Source organism: Erpetoichthys calabaricus, chromosome 3, assembly GCF_900747795.2.
Source record: "Erpetoichthys calabaricus chromosome 3, fErpCal1.3, whole genome shotgun sequence".
NCBI classification, from domain to species: Eukaryota; Metazoa; Chordata; class Cladistia; order Polypteriformes; family Polypteridae; genus Erpetoichthys; species Erpetoichthys calabaricus.
In genome coordinates, this window is record NC_041396.2 from 262,582,904 (window position 1) to 262,601,719 (window position 18,816).

The 18,816-nt window shown below is 38.7% G+C and overlaps 1 protein-coding gene across 5 annotated transcripts in view; it reads left to right on the forward strand.

Annotated features, from left to right (window-relative positions):
* Window positions 1-18,816, forward strand: part of lrch4 (leucine-rich repeats and calponin homology (CH) domain containing 4) — a 202,401-nt gene that overhangs the window by 82,697 nt on the left and 100,888 nt on the right. For all 5 annotated transcript variants that reach the window (XM_028798171.2, XM_051924068.1, XM_051924069.1 and 2 more), the window contains exons 2-3: window positions 8,323-8,467; window positions 17,847-17,973. In XM_028798171.2, the coding sequence (XP_028654004.1) occupies window positions 8,323-8,467; window positions 17,847-17,973 (272 nt within the window). The remainder of the gene's footprint in view (window positions 1-8,322; window positions 8,468-17,846; window positions 17,974-18,816) is intronic.

Genomic DNA, 18,816 nt, shown 5'->3' on the forward strand with positions numbered 1-18,816 from the left:
GAATTAAAATATCAGCAATAAAGTCCCAAAAAAGCATCTTTGTAAATTTCATATATATAAAACCTAGTTTTGTAGTCTTCAAACTTATTCTGTAGTACATCGACTTATTTCAGAGTAGTTGGTGAGTTATTTGGAAAAGCGCATAGATACCAGTATTTCGCCAAAATTAGCAAGAATTTATATATAACAATATACTACAGAATATTATTAAAATGTAATCATGCATGTATTTAGCTAAGCGCAAGTGTATTAAAAGCAACTATGCTCATAAGTCATGTTGCATTGCTCACAAGCTATTTTTTTTTTTTTTTTTCGGTGGCTACAACATGACAGACTCTTTAATTTGCATGTCTTCTCTTCATAATGATACTGTATATCTATTAAATACCATAACAGTTAACATATATACAGTACCTTGCATGCTCTGTCAAACTCAATCAAATACGTTTGGTCTGAGTGTGCAATTTTATGTATAATTTGTATTTCTTGTGGCAAATGATTATCTATTAATTTGCATTCTAATATTATAGAAAGGTTGTTTTGTGCATGCAGTGTTTTAGAGATAAAGTCATAAATTTGGGCCTTAATCAGTCTTTCAAGTACCTAGTTTTGCAAGTCACCTTTTCGCTGGGTCACAAGCTAATGGGTGGGGTGGGGGGAAGCCCCCATCACCTGTGTGTGCTGCTTATTTCAGTGATGGATTTTAATACCCGTTTCTAATTGCACAAATTTCACTTCTTTCAGTGTGGGATGGGGTTTGGGGAGATCTTCCTCCGTAAAGGGGAACTAAAATATAGTCTGTACATTGTATTCATCACTTTTGAGGCTTAATATGTTTATCACGTTAGCACACATTAAAATAACAGCTCAGTGATATGAATTATTATATGTTTGAGTTGTCTTTTGGCTGCATTTCTCTACTTGATCAGCAGTGTCCCCAAGATACCTCATTATCTTTATGCAAATATTCCAAAATCCTAAAATATCTGAAATACTACTTCTGATCCTGGGCATTTTTGATTAGGGACACTAAACTTGTTTTAGCTTTTGGTAGAAGACCTGGGTAAAAAAAATGTAACAATAGGAAGAGGGCTTATTACCAATTTTGAAAACACATGGTGCATTTGCTTCGTGATAGCTGTGAATTTTAGAAGTAGCTTTTATTAGCAAAGTGAAAAAACAAAACCACCATCACTGAAAGATACCAAAAAATTCACTCTCCCTCAGTGAGTATGTGTACTTAATAACAAATAATGAAGCAGAGGCTGCAATATTTACCATATGAATATTTTTTTCAGATTTATTCTAGTATACAGTTCAAATGTTTCCTTTTAATGAGTGACACAAGCAAGGGAAGTGTTTTATATTTTCACCATATGATTTAATGGCCTTTTGTAAACCAGATTGATGAAATGCTGTTAAACATGTTTTCCTTGTTTAACAAGTTTATTTTTTAAGCTAACAAAAGTAGAATTGACTAAATACTACTATTCACACCTTATAACTTACTTCCTTTTCATTTCTAGAGTTTATATATATATATATATATATATATATATATATATATATATATATATATATATATATATATAAACCTTTCCCTTCTCTTATCTGGGCTCATGAATTGTGTGTTCATACATTTTTCCAGGTGCCAGATACTTGTATCCTTTCAGTCAATATTTCTTCCAAAAATTACTGCTGGGAAAGCTCTTATTTCCATTGCTCAAAGGTTCACCTGTTGAACCGAACAAGAAGATGGGCATGAGGTGAGGCTGTTTTACTTTTAGTCATAATGGAGAAGACTGAGAGCCTGTTTCTCAACAAGATTATTGGCTGAAATCTCTAAAGTGCTTCATGTGTTAACAAAAGGAAAGTTTGTGCCGTGGCAACACCAGCGCCATTAAGAAACCACTGTAAATGTAAAATTTTGGGTAATTCATTATTTTGTGTTGTACAAAAGTATTAAGAGCACTGACTTTAATACAAGCAATATTTTTAACTAACAATGAGCAATTCCTCCATGTAGTGAGATAAGCCACTTGCATTGGCACCCTAAATCTTCATTATGATACACACCCTGCAATAATATGGCTAAAGTAGGAATGCAGACTTCTCAGAACATGCAATTTCATGCCAACTTTGTTATAAAAATAAATTTCTGAACTCTTGAAAGTTCAAAATAGGCGTAGCATTTTTCAAGGACATTAGAAATAGTATTCAGCTTGGTTAGCTTTTTCATTTAGGTGAGAAATTTTATTTTGAGGATTCATTGCCCTTCAAAACAATCTTGAAATATTTATTTATCAACTTAAAATTAAATAGCTCAGTTGGTAAACTAAAAACTAATCAAAGAGGCTTTTTATTGGCCATTTCTAATAAAAGCTGTACATGTGCTCAGACAAAGCAGAGAGCTGCTCTTTGTCACTGACATATGCCTCCTTGTCAGCTTTTATTTTTCTGGAATAAATAAAGGCTATAGTTAACTTTTAGTTGCATTTTAATCTACAATGTGTTGTTCATGTTCTCAGTGGCAGAATTGTTTAAAAATGAACAAATAGTCAACCTCAGTGTACACCTTATTTTGTGACGAACAACAAAGTAAAACTTGTTTTGAACTGTTTGGCTACTTGAACATTCAGTTGGGTAAGCTATCTCACAATTGAAAAAAGGGCAATTGCTTTTATATTACATGTTGTGGTGACAGGCAAGTGTGTATTTGATTGACAGTTAATCCAGAGGTTGAGAAAATTTCCTCGGTTGGAACAGAGGTTGTAGGCACACAAAGAATGTTTTATAAGGACACCTAACTTTTTGTAGTGAGCTTGATTTATCTTCCATCAGAACACAAGTAATAAATTTCACATTCTTATGGCATGTCTAAATTAATAACTGAAGGAAGTAAACCTTACTGTCTAATTGGAAATGCAGACATCCCATGTCAGAAAAGCTGTGTATAATACATAGTATATCCATAGACCACAATGCATATCTAAACTGCAGTTGTGACATTTAGTCCAAATGACAGCAAGATATTGAAGCAGATAGAAGCACTTCTCGCATAAGTCTGTTCTGTTGCAGCACTTGTTAAAATGTACAAAATAAATCATTACACTTCAGTTACCTTGTGGGTTCTGAACTGATAACAGCAATTTTAGCGTTTTGTTTTGTCTGAGTCAAGTGTTTTGTTCAGTGTCTTTTGCTCTCTGCCTGAACCCTGGTGGTTTAACCTTCACCGGCTGGAAGAACTGAAGGAATTTAGGATGACGCCTCGAGTATGCAGCCTTTGCCTCACAGGATTTCACTGCTGTTCAGTACAAACTTTTATATGGGTTGTCCCCATACGTGTATTCTTGAGAATAGAGTTTGGCCCCATGAGACTAGATACATTTTGGCAGGGAATGTATGGAATTAAGGTGAGTTTTTGGTTGTTTTTTGCAAAGTGAGTAACATACTTGATAATAGGTTGCACATTGTTAAAACAATAACTAGGGTATTATTGTACACAATACATATTGTACAACCCTACTTTGCATATACCAAACATTCAGATCTGCCTATTTTAGATGGATACTACATACTAGTGAAAAAAGTGAAATAAATACTGTACTTGAATGAATGTCAAGAAATGAAAATTGTAAACCTCTAATGATGATAATATATACTCAAGTTTCACCTTAGTCCTACTAATTACCTGTTTCAATTCAAAAGGAATACATTTTCATGTAAAAGTGTTTTTCAGTGACCATTAGCAAAAGCCAAGTCAGTAGGAAAAGCTGAAAAAAGCAGGAATTCATGGACAGTTGTGTATAGCATGTTCAAGAATAAGCAGCTCCAGTTACCTATTACTATTGTTCATTATTACTTATAATTTGACTGATGCCTTTGACTTTATCCAAGTCGATTTACAACATTTGACATACAGTTCGTTACATTTCTTTTTCCAGTTGGAGCACAGGCACGTGAGGCCATCTACTCATGGTCACCGTGTCAGTAGCAGGATTAAAACCCACAATCTAAGGTCTGAAGTCCTAGGTCCAAAGCCTTAACCACTCAACACACTGCCTGACAATAATATTAGCCCTTGGTATGGGAAAAAAACCCTGCAAATATTGTATACAGAAATTGCATACGGCATTTAGTTATGTAGTAATTCTGCTACATCTGATAAAGCAATGGCACTCTAACTGATGTTCATTGTCTTCCGAAATTTCCTGGGCGTAGATGGGTAACACGGCTACTACTTTATAATAGGGAAAAATATTGTTCATTGAGACAATAAAAGCAAAATGGAAGTTTTCATATTTGCTTTGTAAAAACAAGGCAGACAGAAAAAAGTGAAAACAGTGCCCTTGTTTACATGTACTGTATATGGTAACTTTCTGTAGCCTTCCTACAGCTTCTTGTCCCAAAGCAAGAGTAAGATACCTTTATTGTCACTGTACAGTACAATGAAAAATATTGTTTGGAGCAAGCCTATAGATGCCTTATATAAAAGAATACAAGAGTAGACCATAAACTAAGTAAACATTAAACTATGAGAAGCACAGTTACTATTAATAATTCCAAATATACACAGAGTAAAAGTAAATGTGAATGAATACAGTGTGTAAGCATAAATAGAGAAATAAGTGAAGTTACAGTGAAGATTTCAATCAATGCAATGGTCATGGGTTCCACCTGGGTCATGTACTAGTGTGTGACTATATTTGGTTGATGCAGATGTTTTAGTTCAGTCGGTGGTGGTTCTGTATAAGAAGGGGCAGTGATCACTGTGCATGTAATATGCTGATTGCTTTGGGGTAAAAGCTGTTCTTCTGCATGGTAGTGCAGGCAGGCAGGCAGGGCTGTAAAGCGCCAGCCAGAGAGCAGAGGACTTAAAATGCAATGGCCAGGGTGGGTTGGATCTTTACAAATGTTCTTTTGCTTTTCTTCTGCAATGGGTATCGAAAATATCTTCCAGTGTTGGTAGCTGAGCGTCAATAATTCTCTGAGATGTTTTGATAACGGCCTTCAGCTCATCTGCATTGTTGGATCTGGTGTCTCTCATCTTCCTCTTCACAATTGGGTAGTGATACCATGGTCATTAAAGTCCTGCTGGAAAGTGAAATCAGCATCTCCATAAAGCTTGTCAGCAGAGGAAAGCATGAAGTGCTCTAAAATATCCTGGTAGAAGGCTGCGCTGACTTTGGACTTGAAAAAACACAGTGGACCAACATCAGCAGATGACATGGCTCCCCGAATCATCACTCACTGTGGAAACATCACATTGGATCTCAACCAGCTTGGATTCTGTGCCTCTCCACTCTTCCTCCAGACTCTGGGATCTTAATTCCCAAATAAAATGAAAAATTTACTTTCATCTGAAAAGAGGACTTTTGACCACTAAGCAACAGTCCAGTCTGTTTTTTTCTGATCCAGGAGTGGCTTGACACAAGGAATGCGACAGTTGTAGCCCATGTCCGGGATATGTCTGGGTGTGGTGGCTGTTGAAGCACTGACTCCAGTTACAGTCCACTCCTTGTGAATCTCCACCCAAATTCTTGAATGGGCTGTGCTTCACAATCCTCTCAAGGCTGCGGTTATCCCTGTTGGTTGTGCACCTTTTTCTCCCACATTTTTCCTTCCACTAAACTTTCTATTAATTTGCTTGGATAAAGCACTCTGTGAACAGCCAGCTTTTTTAGCAACGACCTTTTGTGGCTTCCCCTCCTTGTGGAGTGTGTCAATGACTGTCTTCTGGACAGCTGTCAAGTCAGTAGTCTTCCCCATGATTGTGTGGCCTACTGAACCAGACTGAGACCATTTAAAGGCTTAGAACACCTTTGCAGGTGTTTTGGGTTAATTAGCTGAGTGGAGTGTGACACCATGAGTCTACAATATTGCACCTTTTCACAATATTCTAATTTTGTGTGATACTGATTTTTGGGTTTTCATTAACCATAATTAGCCATAATCAGCAAAACGAAAAGAAATAAACACTTGAAATATATCACTGTTGTGTGTATTGAATCTAAAATGAGTTTCACTTTGTGAATTGAATTACTGAAATAAATTAAGTTTTCGTTGATATTCTAATTTATTGAGATGCACCTGCATATAGACCACTGTTGCTATGTCATGTATTGATGCAATAGTTAAAATGACAAAGATATCCTAGCAGACAAAGGAACTTCTTATACATGTGGAGCCCAGCAGTCACGGTAGTCTGTGTGTGTCTTTCTTTCTCCACTGTTGTGGCGCTGTTTACAACATGCAAATTGTTGGCTTCAGTTACCTTGTACTTCTGAGCTCCTGAATGGATTACAGCAATTTTAGCTTCAATTTTGTCTGTGTTGAATCTTTTTATTCAGTATATTTTGCTCTCTCCCTGAAACCCAGGTGGTGGTTTAAGAGAATTTTGGAAGTGGCGAATTTGGGTGTGGGTGTTTTAGGAAGAAGCCCTGTGGGTGCAGCCTTTGCAGCTCAGCATTTTGTGGCTATTCGCTACACACTTTTAATGTGTTGTCCCAAGACGTGTATTCTTGTTTGAGAATCATGTCTGGCCCCATGAGATTAAATCTTGTGTAGCTTGCACCCTTGATTTTCCATATCCTGCTTGAGGTTCATACACCACGACATACCAAATCAAGGTTAATATTCAAATGTTATGCTGCTCATTGCTGTGCTAATACTCTGACATTGTTATTCATTCATAACTGTTGGGAACAATGAATACTTCCAACTTGCAGTTGTGGTTTTTCTTTCCCTTCCCTCCCAGGGAGTTTTCAGAGCAAAGATGTTTGAAGCAACAGTCACTTACAATACAGTTGTGAAATTTTAATTCTCGTGCAGAGTGTGGAAAGGGGGAGGCAGACATTCCTGCAGACATTTAGAGAGCATCTTTCCCTGACTAAAATCCATTGGCCTGGGTGCATGAATGCTGGTGAGTCACTGTGGCTTGGATAGGCTTATGGAGATGGTGAAAGTCATCATAAATGGTGTTAACATTGATCTAAAATGACCATTGCAAGGCAAAAACAGTGGTATGAATTTGCAGGTAGTCGTGACGTGTGGCAGATGGTAGCACTTGGATCTGTATGAAGGCCAGGCTGTAGACCAGTGTTTCCCAAACTCGGTCCTGGGGAACCCCTGTGGCTGCAGGTTTTTGTTCCAGCCAGCTTCTGTTTTTAATTGAACTTCTGGGCTAATTAAGTGAACTGATATTTCCCAAGTTCTGTGTTTAGGGAACAATATAGAAATTTGAAAACTAAGTTTGCTAAAAAAAAAAAAAAAAAAAAATTAAAATGTACCAAGCAGTTATATAGGAATAATGTATTTTTTTTCTTTTTAACAGTATTTTCATCTTGATTTTCATTCTACTTTTCTAGATCTTCTAATTGTTTAATTATTTACTAATTAGTGGGTCTGACTCTAAAGTAGTTGCAGCCTTTGATTATTCAGTGTTGTTTACCTGGATGTCTGATCTGCTCATTTTAAATTGTCATTATTAAGATACGATGAAGGGGGAAAAACTGCACAGAGAAAGGGAAAAGTATAACGAAATCAACAAAAGAGAGTTAAGCATTTAAATTTCCCCTTGGAATTAATAAAGTGTCTGTCTGTCTGTCTGTCTGTCTGTCTGTCTGTCTGTCTGTCGCAAAAGCAGAAATATTTCTAAATGTCTTATAAATGTGCAAATCATGCTGCTATGCTTTTCTGAATGTCAAGTAAAAGAAAAAAAAACCAGCTAATTAAATGAGATCAGTGCTATCAGGTGTTTTCACTGATTAGGAATCCAGTTGGAACAAAAACCTGCAGCCACAGGGGTTCCCCAGGACCGAGTTTGGGAAACACCGCTGTAGACTAACACTTACTGAGCAATTTTCCTTGCTTTTCACCCAGAACTCCTTTAAAAAATAAGTAAGTTTTCCATTTTGGAATTGTGAAATTGCATTCAAAATGAATTTTTGGGTAATTGTTGTGAAACTGTATGTGGAAAGAAACTTTGCTATTTTCATCAGTAGATATTCTGTATATGTTTTTGAGTAAATAATCAGAAATGAATCTAATAAATAGAAGGACTAATACTTCACTATAACAACATGTATGCTAAAGTCGATACCATAAGAATTTCCCTCGGGGTGAATAAAGTTCTTATCTTATAACTGTTATTTTGTTGCTTTTGGTATGAGGCGGCGTTGGTAGTGGTGGTTTGGATGATTGATGTACTTTGGTATTACCATATCCTGCTAAATGCTGGCAGTGTGAATTCACTGTATACAGTGTGTGTGCAAGATGAGGTCACACTTTTTTGTTACAATTCAAGAATATTTCTTTTTTCAGATCTCTCCAAAAATCGTCTGTCAGAACTTCCAGAGGAAGTATGCCAGTTTATTTCCTTGGAGTCGCTCAGTTTGTATCACAACTGTGCCAGGAGCATTCCAGAAGCTGTGTGCAATCTACAGGCCCTCACCTACATCAATATAAGGTAATTAGGCTGTTTTGAGGTTTTTTTATTTTTTTAATTAGCTAGTTTCATTTATTTTTTGATAAATATTGTACTTTAATTTTTATTAAAATTAGCCTTTGTTTTTCTTGTTTAAATACTCTTCCCATCAATGCTTTTTTATTTCCCTGAACCTAATGCCAAAAACCTTGGTTTTTGGTTGTGAATTTGTGCTCTGTATTGCTGTAGTTCCCTGAAAAACTAAATATGACATTAACAGCTTTAATCTTGAAACATAAATACTTTCTATCGTCATTAATTGGAGAAAGTGTGTTCTTTGCTTATTCTGAGTGATTGTTTTCCTAACACTTGGTCGCTTAGTACTCAGCACTAGCTTTTAAAAGTGGCTGCCAGGGTTAGCAACCAGACATCAACTTTTAGTTGCCAAAACTGAAAATATATTTTGAGTAGCTAACATGCTATGCAATTATATGTCAACTTTCTGTTACTTTACAGCATTTCAATCTTAAGTGATGTCACTTAATATGTCAGTATTCCGACTCTGGTGCACAACCATTCCTTGTGTCCCATTGTTTTTTCAAACCTAGTACATGTAGATTGGGTTTTATAATTCAGTTTATTGAGCAATTGTTCAAAAATATTTAAAAAACACCTCCTATTCAAAAAGTGTGAAAAGTACAAGGTGGTTATTTTCATTTACTTAAAGTACACACAATATGATTCCATCCCGCAATTTATTTTATAATTTTGCTTTCATAAAATAATCTACACCAGTAGAGTAGTTAAAGTTAAAATGAACTGCTTAAACAAGCCTAAAGTGTCAGAACTGGTGTCTTTAAACCATCCCAGAACCCAACAAAATGAAAATGTTTTCCTGCCTTTGGCATACATCCCCGATCACAACAGTTAGAGCAAATTTAGGAGGGAGGTAAGACCTCTAGGCTTTAACTATTATTTGGGGCCTCCCCATAGTGGTTTTTTTTTTTTTTTTTTGAGGGAACCAAGAAAAAAACTAGTATATAATGTCAACGCTTAGGAGTCTTCAAAAATTTTGAATGGGCACTACACAGAAACAGCAAGTAGTATGCGAGTATGCAAAAGGTGAGTGGATAGTGTCAAAAACCAAAGAAACCACATCTGAGATTGAGTGATACAGAGAGACGAAAAGAGTATGCAATGGCAAAGCTTAGAATTATAAATTATAGCCATCAGAGCACAATCTTCCATGTCAGATATTAAAAGCAAAGATCTGTATGATCCATTCACTATCTATTGTGAGAGAGGGAGGACAGAGGTAAAAAACAAATTTAGAACATTATTCCGGCATCTAGTTATGTTCACAATATCAGGTGTTTTTAGCTGTAACTATATAAAACTAGCCATCCCCCGCGGCTTTGCCTGTGTAATAGTGAAACAGTGAGGAGGGCCACGCCCAGCTCTCTACTCCTGCCGTCACTCTTCACCCTCCCCTTGGCCGGCAGCCTCTGTCTTGGATTAGTGCGAATATATCGCTCCTGCAAGTGAACTATGATTCTTAGCGCAATGAGAGAAGTCACAAAATCAACCGGAATGTTCAAGCTAATTATAGAAAAAAAAATCTAAATTCATTTAAGTAGTTCACTCGTTTGCTAACTAAGCGGAGTTAAGGTTACGCCCCAAGGCAGACACGTGAGTGAGGAGGACCTTGTCCCCCTCCCAGCAGCCCAATGAGTCTCTCTCGGATTTGTGCTAATAAATCGGTACCGCAACCGAACTATGATGCTTAGCGCGATGAGAAAGTCGCAAAATCAATGGAATATTCAAGCAAATTATAGAAAAAAACCTGATCTAAATCCGTTAAGTAGTTCTCTCGTGAAAAGCAGACAGACATACAAACGGACCTAAAAAAACTAAGAAATTTCGTGCTTGGACCATGAAATTTTTAAAACCGTTACTTAGTGAGCACCTATGGGCCAAGGGTAACCTACATTCCAAATTTCAAGTCCCAAGTCTTCATGGTTCGGGAGATGTTGTGATGAGTCAGTGGTATTTGGCTTTTATATATATATATATAGATATATATATATATATAGATATAGATATATATAGAGATATATAAGATAGATAGATATACAGGTGCTGGTCATAAAATTAGAATATCATGACAAAGTTGATTTATTTCAGTAATTCCATTCAAAAAGTGAAACTTGTATATTAGATTCATTCATTACACACAGACTGATGTATTTCAAATGTTTATTTCTTTTAATGTTGATGATTATAACTGACAACTAATGAAAGTCCCAAATTCAGTGTCTCGGAAAATTAGAATATCAATTAAGACCAATGCAAAAAAAGGATTTTTAGAAATGTTGGCCAACTGAAAGGTATGAACATGAAAAGTATGAGCACGTACAGCACTCAATATTTAGTTGGGGCTCCTTTGGACTGGATTACTGCAGCAATGCGGCGTGGCATGGAGTCGATCAGTCTGTGGCACTGCTCAGGTGTTATGAGAGCCCATGTTGCTCTGATAGTGGCCTTCAGCTCTTCTGAATTGTTGGGTCTGGCGTATTGCATCTTCCTCTTCACAATACCCCATAGATTTTCTATGGGGTTAAGGTCAGGCGAGTTTGCTGGCCAATCAAGAACAGGGATACCATGGTCCTTAAGCCAGGTACTAGTAGCTTTGGCACTGTGTGCAGGTGCCAGGTCCTGTTGGAAAATGAAATCTGCATCTCCATAAAGTTCGTCAGCAGCAGGAAGCATGAAGTGCTCTAAAACTTCCTGGTAGATGGCTGCGTTGACCTTGGACCTCAGAAAACACAATGAACCAACACCAGCAGATGACATGGCACCCCAAACCATCACTGACTGTGGAAACTTTACACTGGACCTCACGCAACGTGGATTCTGTGCCTCTCCTCTCTTCCTCCAGACTCTGGGACCTTGATTTCCAAAGGAAATGCAAAATTTACTTTCATCAGAGAACATAACTTTGGACCACTCAGCAGCAGTCCAAAGGCGAGACGCTTCTGACGCTGTCTCTTGTTCCAAGAGTGGCTTGACACAAGGAATGCGACAGCTGAAACCCATGTCTTGCATACGTCTGTGCGTGGTGGTTCTTGAAGCACTGACTCCAGCTGCAGTCCACTCTTTGTGAATCTCCCCCACATTTTTGAATGGGTTTTGTTTCACAATCCTCTCCAGGGTGCGGTTATCCCTATTGCTTGTACACTTTTTTCTATCACATCTTGTCCTTCCCTTCGCCTCTCTATTAATGTGCTTGGACACAGAGCTCTGTGAACAGCCAGCCTCTTTAGCAATGACCTTTTGTGTCTTGCCTACCTTGTGCAAGGTGTCAATGGTCATCTTTTGGGCAACTGTCAAGTCAGCAGTCTTCCCCATGATTGTGTAGCCTACAGAACTAGACTGAGAGACCATTTAAAGGCTTTTGCAGGTGTTTTGAGTTAATTAGCTGATTAGAGTGTGGCACCAGGTGTCTTCAATTTTGAACCTTTTCACAATATTCTAATTTTACGAGATACTGAATTTGGGACTTTAATTAGTTGTCAGTTATAATCATCAAAATTAAAAGTAATAAACATTTGAAATACATCAGTCTGTGTGTAATGAATAAATCTAATATGCAAGTTTCACTTTTTGAATGGAATTACTGAAATAAATCAACTTTGTCATGATATTCTAATTTTATGACCAGCACCTGTATATACTGTGCTGTGCCATCCAATTTGATGAAAGTTTCCATCTGATAATTCCAGTGCTGCTTTATCTAAGATGACTTTTCCATAGGTAGGAGAGTAGCTTGGATGTAGAGCAAGATACCAATAAGAAAAAGAAAATAGAGAAGACTTAGTAATGATATCTAAATATTTTATTATTGATTTTTTTTTCATACAATAAACATAATGCAAACACCTAATCACCATTATATGGAATGACTGTGAAGGTGGCCAGGAATCTTTCAAATGTCATTGTCTTCATAACACATGGTTAGAATTTCCACAGTTGCCATACAAGCCTGTTACACGTTTGCTAAATAAACTATAGTATATTGATAAAGAATTCATGAAGGCTTGCAAGATTTTGTGAGACTGTTTGAGGCACTAATATGACACTTTAATTCATTAATGCGACTGATGTAGTTAGTGATGGCAAAAACTTGAACCTAACGTGTCTCTAGCCCATCACCACAATGGAAATAAGCTTGTGATCCTCCTCCCCATTTTCTTTTGTTTTTTTTTTTTTTGGTCAACCAGTTCAATCTTTTTGTACACATTATACAACTATTATAGACCCCAAATGCCATATAAATATATATGACTGTGTAAATAGTAGTAAACCTCATGACAAAAGTGTACAGTCACATGCTTATGTACTAGGTGTTTCCTGATCTGAGGTGAAAAGTTGCAGTTATTAAAGATTCAATTAAGCAAGAGGAAATACCAATAGAGGTTGGTAAGTTTCCATTTGTCTGCTGTGGTTGAAATCCCTGAAGAATGAAAGATGATCTTTTTCTTTCGGCTGCTCCCGTTAGGGGTTGCCACAGCGAATCATCGTCTTCCATATTTTTCTGTCTTCTGCATCTAGTTCTGTTACACCCATCACATGCATGTCCTCTCTCACCACATCCATAAATGTCCCTCTTTTCCTCTTACCTGGTAGCTCTATCCTTAACATCCTTTTCCCAATATACTTGGCATCTCTCCTCTGCACATGACCAAACCAGCGCAATCTCGCCTCTCTGACTTTGTCTCCCAACTGACCAACTTGAGCTGACCCTCTAATGTACTCATTTCTAATCCTATCCTTCCTCGTCACACCCAGTGCAAATCTTAGCATCTTTAACTCTACCACCTCCAGCTCTGTCTCCTGCTTTCTGGTCAATGCCACCGTCTCCAACCCATATAACACAGCTGATCTCACTACCGTCCTGTAGACCAGTGGTCCCCAACCTTTTTGACAGCAAGGACCACTTTATTAGATGCAAATTTTTCCACAGACCGGTTGGGGGGGCTAGTGGGGGAGGGCAGTTTTATACACAATTTACATTTCTTCTTTTTTTGCATATAACAAAGACATATGCTTTGCATTTGCCATTCCAACAGATTGCACTTCACAAACATTAACACTGCTATCATTTTTTCGTGTCTGCCGTTTCTATAGGAGGGTGACAATGAGTTAAATTCCAATGGATGTTTTTCAAATGTTGACAAGCAATAAGCAAAAGGTATCACTGAAAACCACAGAAAACAAAAACAGCAAAAAAAAACAGTACGAGGAAAGTTCGAAGAAAGAATTTTTTTTTACAATGTTTCTGTTTGGGGATCGTTGTGCAAACGTGCACATCTGAGCTGTGACCACAGATCTAACTGCTCTGTGGATGATTCATTCAGGCATTTCAAGGTCACTTCGTTGTAATGAAAGCATCTGCTGAATGTACTTCGTAGTAACGCGATTTCTATAGACTCTATAGTCTCTCTGCGCCGCTGCAAAGCCCCGCCCGCCAAGCGTTCTGAAAAGTCTGAGTGAGTCTCCGTTGCCGGCAGTTCTCTCACGGCCCGGCTGTCAGACGGCTGCGGCCCGGTAGTGGGTCGCGGACCGGTGGTTGGGGACCTCTGCTGTAGACCTTCCCTTTTACTTTTGCTGATACCCTTCTGTCACAAATTACTCCTGACACTCTTCTCCACCCATTCCACCCTGCCTGCACTCTTTTTCACCTCTCTTCCACACTCCCCGTTACTCTGTACTGTTGATCCCAAGTATTTAAACTCATCCACCTTCACCAACTGTACTCCCTGCATCCTCATCATTCCACTGACCTCCCTCTTATTTACACACATGTATTCTGTCTTGTTCCTACTGACCTTCATTCCTCTCCTCTCTAGAGCATAGCTCCACCTCTCCAGGGTCTCCTCAACCTGCTCCCTACTATCGCTACGGATCACAATGTCATCAGCAAACATCATAGTCCACGGGGACTCCTGTCTAATGCCGCCTGTCAACCTGTCCATCGCCATTGCAAATAAGAAAGGGCTCAGAGACGATCTCTGATGTAATCCCACCTCCAACTTGAATGTATCCGTCACTCCTACCGCAGACCTCACCACTGTCACACTTGCCTCATACATATCCTGTACAACTCTTAATACTTCTCTGCCACTCCCGACTTCCTCATACAATACCACAGCTACTCTCGAGGCACCCTGTCATTTGCTTTCTCCAGGTCCACAAAGACGCAATGCAGTTCCTTCTGGGCTTCTCTATACTTCTCCATCAACATCCTCAGAGCAAACATCGCATCTGTGGCGCTCTTTCTTGGCATAAAACCTTACTGCTGCTCACTGATCATCACCTCCCTACTTAACCTAGCTTCCACTACTGTTTCCCATAACTTCATGCTGTGGCTCATTAATTTTATTCCCCTGTAGTTATTACAATCCTGCACATCCCCCTTATTCTTAAATATCGGCACCAGTACACTTCTTCTCCACTCCTCAGGCATCCTCTCACCTTCCAAGATTCCATTAAACAATCTGGTTAAAAACTCCACTGCCATCTCTCCTAAACACCTCCATGCTTCCACAGGTGTGTCATCTGGACCAACGGCCTTTCCATTTTTCATCCTCGTCATAGTTGTCCTTACTTCCTGATTCACTATCCCCACATCATCCAACCTTCTCTCTCTTGCTCTCTCTCTCTCTCTCTTCATTCATCAACCTCTCAAAGTACTCTTTCCATCTGCTCAATACCCTCTCATTGCTTGTAAGTATGTTTCCATCTTTATACTTTATCACCCTAACCTGCTGCACATCTTTCCCAGCTTGGTCCCTCTGTCTAGCCACTCGGTACAGGTCCTTTTCTCCCTCCTTAGTGTCCATCTCTCATATAACTCATCATACACCTTTTCTTTAGCCTTCGCCACCTCTATCTTCACCTTGTGCCTCATCTCCTTCTACTCTTGTCTACTTTCTGCATCTCTGACTATTCCAGTTCTTCTTTGCCATCCTCTTTCTCTTTATATTCTCCTGTACTTCCTCATTCCACCACCAGGTTTCCTTTTCTTCCTTTCTCTGTCCAAAGGTCACGCCAAGCACCCTTCTTTTCGTCACCCTTACTACATCTGCTGTAGTTGCCCAACTGTCTGGTAACTCTTCACTGCTACCCAGTGTCTGTCTCACCTTCTCCCTAAACTCAGTCTTCCTTTTTCAACTTCCACCATTTGATCCTTGGCTCTGCCCTCATTCTCTTCCTCTTCTTGATCTCCAACATCATCTTACAGACCACCATCCTATGCTGCTTAACTACACTTTCCTCTGCCACCACTTTGCAGTCTTCAGTCACCTTGATATTGACTCTTCTGCATAGGATGTAATCCACCTGTGTTCATCTTCCTCCACTCTTGTACGTCACCCTATGTTCCTCCCTGTTCTTAAAATATGTATTCACCACAGCCATGTCCATCCTTTTTGCAAAATCCACTATCCTCTGACCTTCTTTATTCCTCTCCTTGACACCATACCTACCCATCACCTCCTCGTCTCCTCTGTTCCCTTCACCAACATGTCCATTGAAATCACCACTTTGTCTCTTGGGTACACTGCTCATCACTCCATCCAACTCACTCCAAAAATCTTCTTTCTCATCCATTGCACACCCATCTTGCGGGGCATTTGCACTAACAAAATTCGTCATCACACCTCCAGTTTCCAGCTTCATAATCATTACTCTGTCTGACACTCTTTTCACCTCCAAAACACTCTTGGCATATTGTTCCTTCAGAATAACCCCAACCCCATTTATCCTCCCATCCACGCCATGATAGAGCAGTTTGAATCCACCTCCAATCCACCTGGCCTTACTTCCCTTCCATTTAGTCTCTTGCATGCACAATATATCAGCCTTCCTTCTCTCCATCATATCTGCTAACTCTCTCCCCTTACCAGTCATACTGCCAACATTCAAAGTTCCTACCCTCAGTTCCACTCTCTTTACTTTTCTCCTGTCCTTCTGTCTCCGGACATGTCTTCCCCCTCTTCTTCTCCTTCTTTGGCCAACAGTAGCCCAATTTCCGCCAGCACCCAGTTGGCTAACAGTACTGGTGGTTGTCGTTGTTAACCCGGGGCTCAACCGATCCGGTATGGAAATTTGTATTGTTGTCTGCATATTGATGTGGCAACATTTTACACCAGATGCCCTTCCTGACATAACCCTCCCCATTTATCCGGGCTTGGGACCGGCACAAAGAAACACACTGGCTTGTGCATCCCCTGTGGCTGAGTTAAGATAAATAAAAGATGATAAATCTGTTTAATATCATAATTTACTTTTAAACAACTACAACCCACACAGGTAATTCTGAAATAATTGTTGCAATAAGATTTAGTGCATTGTTTTGGAGTTTCATCATCAGTGGTTTACTTGTCTTCTCAGCTTAATCTTTTTGTTTAGACCAGGGGTGTCGAACTCCAGGCCTGGAGGGCCGCAGTGGCTGTAGATTTTCATTTTAACCCTTTTCCTAATCAGTGACCAGTTTTCACTGCTAATTAACTAATTTGCCCTTTGTTTTAATAGCCCTGTTTTTAAGGATTCAGTGCTCTGATTTGATTCGTTTCTTCATTAAAATGACAGCCAAGCAGAAATGAGATGTGAAATGAGCCATCAGATGACCAACTAAATTAGGTCTTCAAACTCCAACCAATTTCACTCCAACCAGTTTTTTCATGAGAAGATGATCCCTGCTGTTAATTAAACTTGTTCTTTAATTCCATGGCTTGTTGCTGCTCTGAGAGATCAGTCTTACTGAGACCTTCACTTTTCATTATTTTCAGATATTGTACATAGCTGGTCGTGTGGGCAGCTTGTTTTGTGTCTCATTATTGTTTTGCTGCTAATTAAGGAAAAAGAAACAAAGGGGCTGAGTCAAGTTAATTAAAATTAAGGCAAAAGAAGTTAATTAGAAGCAAGAAACTGGTCACTAATGAAGAAGATGGTTAGAATGAAAACCTGCAGCCACTGCGGCCCTCCAGGACTGGAGTTCGACACCTGTGGTTTAGACTCTTGGTTTGTTGGAAAAAGTTTCTTTTTTAAAAGTGAAATATTTTTCCTTCTTTTAATGAGCATAGTTATTATAGCTCTGTTACAGCATTAAAGCTTGGTACTTTTATTTGTACTGGCCAGCTGTCTTGTATAAGGCTGCTGTCTCGTCTATTGACGGAGTGTTTTGGTCTTCTGAGATATTTGTATCATAGTTATAATGCCATGTTATGGAATGTGTGAAGGACAAACCATATAAAACATCTGCTAGATTCTTTCTTAGCCTGACAGAAAAAAGTTTATTCAGCAGGTCCTAACCAATTGATTTGCTTTTGTGTGATACTTATTTTGTTTTTACTTGCAGTCGAAATCAACTGTCGTCCTTGCCTCCATTCCTGTGTCAACTTCCCCTAAAAGTCCTGAATGCTAGTAATAACAAGCTGTCCACACTTCCAAACAATATTGAAACCCTGGTCAACCTCAGACAACTGGTGAGTATTTACATATGTGTGTGTATGTGTATGTACTGTATAATGTATGTGTGTGAATATATTAGGACTGGGAATCAATTTTAAAAAATTAATTGCATAATTGTATGGAATTAGTCACATCTAACATTAAAACATGCAATCATGAAATAATTACATAAATTAATTTAGAATCAACACAAAGGTATTTTAAAAATTTAATGGCATAGTTTAAGATTAAACAATAACCTAAAACCTGACAAAATAGTACTTGAACAACTACAACCTGAATTTGAATGCCTTCTTGAAAAGCAAGATGAATAGAAGTCAACAAGAAAACTATTGAAATGACTGTCCACTGTGAATACACTGTTAAAGACTGACTTAATTGAAATAAGTATCTCTTAAATGGGCATACATTAAAACTTGTGTTGAAACGCCACAAATACTATCATTAGTTGTTCATCACCTTCAACGACTTGATAATTACACTGTATGCAAGTGTTTTTCAACTGATGCGCCATAAGAACTACCCAGGTGTGCTATGGAAATAACAGTGTAGTGCCCCTGGGTCCTGTCCTGAGAGAAACTTGTTCCTCAGGTGGCCGAGACCTGTCTAGGAGGATGGGACTACCTGGAGGAGCTTACATAAAAGCAGCTCTGAAATAGCAATTTTGCAGATGCAGCACTTAGAGAGCACTTTAGCTTTCAGGAGATGTGTCTGGGGTTCATCTGGGTACATGAGCTTAGGTACAGTACAGTGAGGCAGGGAGAGGGACAAAGTAGCTTCGAAAGTGTGTCCAAAGTGCTCACTAAGTGCATTGTCTGCAAATGCCAATCACCAAACTGCTTTTTTATTTTGTTGGC